At 21.2% G+C, this 2500-nt stretch overlaps 1 protein-coding gene across 1 annotated transcript in view; it reads right to left on the minus strand.

Annotated features, from left to right (window-relative positions):
• Positions 1-2409: 2409 nt before the first annotated feature.
• PGAL8A_00053000 (adrenodoxin-type ferredoxin, putative) overlaps positions 2410-2500 on the minus strand; it is a gene marked incomplete at both ends in the record, with an annotated part of 546 nt that continues 455 nt past the window's right edge. The window contains one exon of the mRNA XM_028674551.1: positions 2410-2500. This exon is cut by the window's right edge and continues 24 nt beyond it. Within this exon, the coding sequence (XP_028530892.1) occupies positions 2410-2500 (91 nt within the window).

The following is a 2500-nucleotide window of genomic DNA, read 5'->3' on the forward strand; positions in this document are numbered from 1 at the left end:
AGTCTTTATTGAGAATTATTAGAGTTAAAGATTTGTTAATAAAAGGAATTATTAGAGTTTTTGAGAAAAAAATTAATAGCTGTATGGAAAATAAATAGACATGAAAAAAAGAATTGAATAGTGTGAATTTTTTTTTTTTTTTTTTTTTTTTTTTTAATATTTGTGTGCTTTTCCTATTTTTTTTAAAATTATTTTATATAATCTTAAAAGTTAGATAAACTTATTTTTTTTTTTTTTTCCTATTTTCATATATTACATACATCTTTTTTATTGAGACTTTAATAGTCTAATATATGCGTAAGAATTATGACCGAAAATTCTGAATATGTAATATTTTTTTACCACAATTTTTTCTTATTTTATTTATTTTTTTTTTTTAATAATCTATGTAACTAAAAATGCACAAAAAAATAATTGCATGTTAATATGTATTAAAAAAAATATATTAAGAAGAATAAAAAATAAATAATACAAAAAATATATGTATCTTAAACTAAGTATCTTTAAAAAAAAAAAAAAAAAAAAAAAAAAAAAATGACATCTTATGGCAGAGCAATGGCAAACAACATATCTGACTGGCAAACCAAATAGTTTCTGTATACATGAGTTGGGTCAAGAATTTGGACTTAGGAGATTTTAGTGACATAAGAGAACTGGAGTAGTAAGTCAGAAGAGCAGCTTTTCAGACAGACAAAACTATCTTCCTCTTTTCTATCTGGTAACCTTTGTGAACATGAAATTCATGCAGGAGGTTGTTTTTCATCTTCACCCTTATACCAGACCTGTTACTCAGGCAACATAGACAACATTTTAAAGTGTAACCTGTCTGAAGGACAGAGCAATTAGGTTTTTCTCAACTCAGTAAGACTTTAGGAAGAATTGAGCTGCCCAGCAACAGGATTGCTGCTAGCCAGCTGCATGTTGCAGACCCAGGCTGAGCATAATGTCACCCAGCAGCTGCCAGCTGCAAGCAGATTACAGTCATCCCATGATCCGTCTTTGGATTCACACACAATCAACTCACTCATACTCAGTTATTGCTTTCTTCTCTTTTTTTTTTTTTTTTTTTTTTTTTTTTTTTTTTTTTTTTTTTATTTTATTAAAAAAAAAAAAAAAAAAAAAAAAAAAGATATCTTTATAACAATTTTAAAAAGCTAAAAATATAAAAATAACTATTTCCTCTTGCTTGTTAAATAAAGCATCTTTTTGAAAAAAAAAAAATCATATTTTATCTTATTTATTTCTATCTAATATATAAAAAATACTTAAAATTTTAATTTTAACTTGATTTTATTAAAATTAAAAAAAAAATAATTTCATAAATGCTTCAATATTTTGCTAAAATGTTAAATTAACAATTTGCTTATTTTCACTTAAATTATGAATCAGCTATTTTTTTTTTTTTTTTTTTTTTTCTATTTAAAAAAAACATAATAAAAAAATATATATATGTTTTTATACATTTATTTATAAGTACTAAAAAAAAAAAAATATAATTAAACACATCTGAATTTTTTTCTTTTAATGCATTTACTTTTAAAGAAAGTATTTTTTTTTTTAATTCACTTTTAGTGCAAGAATAATTTTTTTTTTTTTAGTTTACATACTTTTCGCATATTTAATTTCAGTTTAAGCATTTCTATGTGCCTATTATTCAAGCATTTCAGCATGCGCAATTAAATATATTTTTACTCATTTTATTTTTTTAAATATTATTGAAATTATATCGATGATATTATTAATAAATGAATGGTAAAGATAAGGAAAGTTTGCATTGATGGTTAATGCTCAAATACTTCAATTAATTCTTTTCATAATCTGATAACTCTTATGAAGTTATACTACTAATATTATTACCTTAAATTTACACAAATATTTTTTCTTTTATTATATTTAAATCCTTATACATATTTTTCTATCTATCGTTTAAATAGAATGTTTTCATTTTTGAGGTATTGGTTAATAAAAGACTTTATTAACATTTTTGGAAAATAAAAGGACTAGTTAAATGAAGAATACGAAGTTGGTCATGCACACACAAAAAAAAAATGATGATCAATTTTTTTTTTGTATGTACTTTTTTTTTAAAAAAAAAGTAAAAAGACCGTTAGGAAAAAAAATTGATAAAAAAAAAATCAAGTGAAAATAGATTTGTTATCAATAAAAAAAAAAAAAAAAAAAAAAAAAAAAAAGAATTTTTTTTTTCTTGAGGAATGAAATATGTTTTTGATGAATTTTGTAGAAGAAAATTTTATACATATAATTTTTTTGTCAATTATTTTTTTTATTTTTTTGTTTTTTTATTTTTTTTTTTTTTTTTTTTTATTTTTTTTTTTTATTAATCTTCTAAATACATATAAAAACAAAGAAACCAAAATAATTATTTTTAAAATTTTATGAATTAAAAGATTAATGTGGAGTAGGAACATAACCATCAACATAAAAGTTTCTTGTCATCGGAGGTAATTTTATTTTTATTCCGTTCAATTCTTTTTTTAGT

This window comes from Plasmodium gallinaceum (genome assembly GCF_900005855.1).
Source record: "Plasmodium gallinaceum strain 8A genome assembly, contig: PGAL8A_v1_34, whole genome shotgun sequence".
Lineage (NCBI taxonomy): Eukaryota > Apicomplexa > Aconoidasida > Haemosporida > Plasmodiidae > Plasmodium > Plasmodium gallinaceum.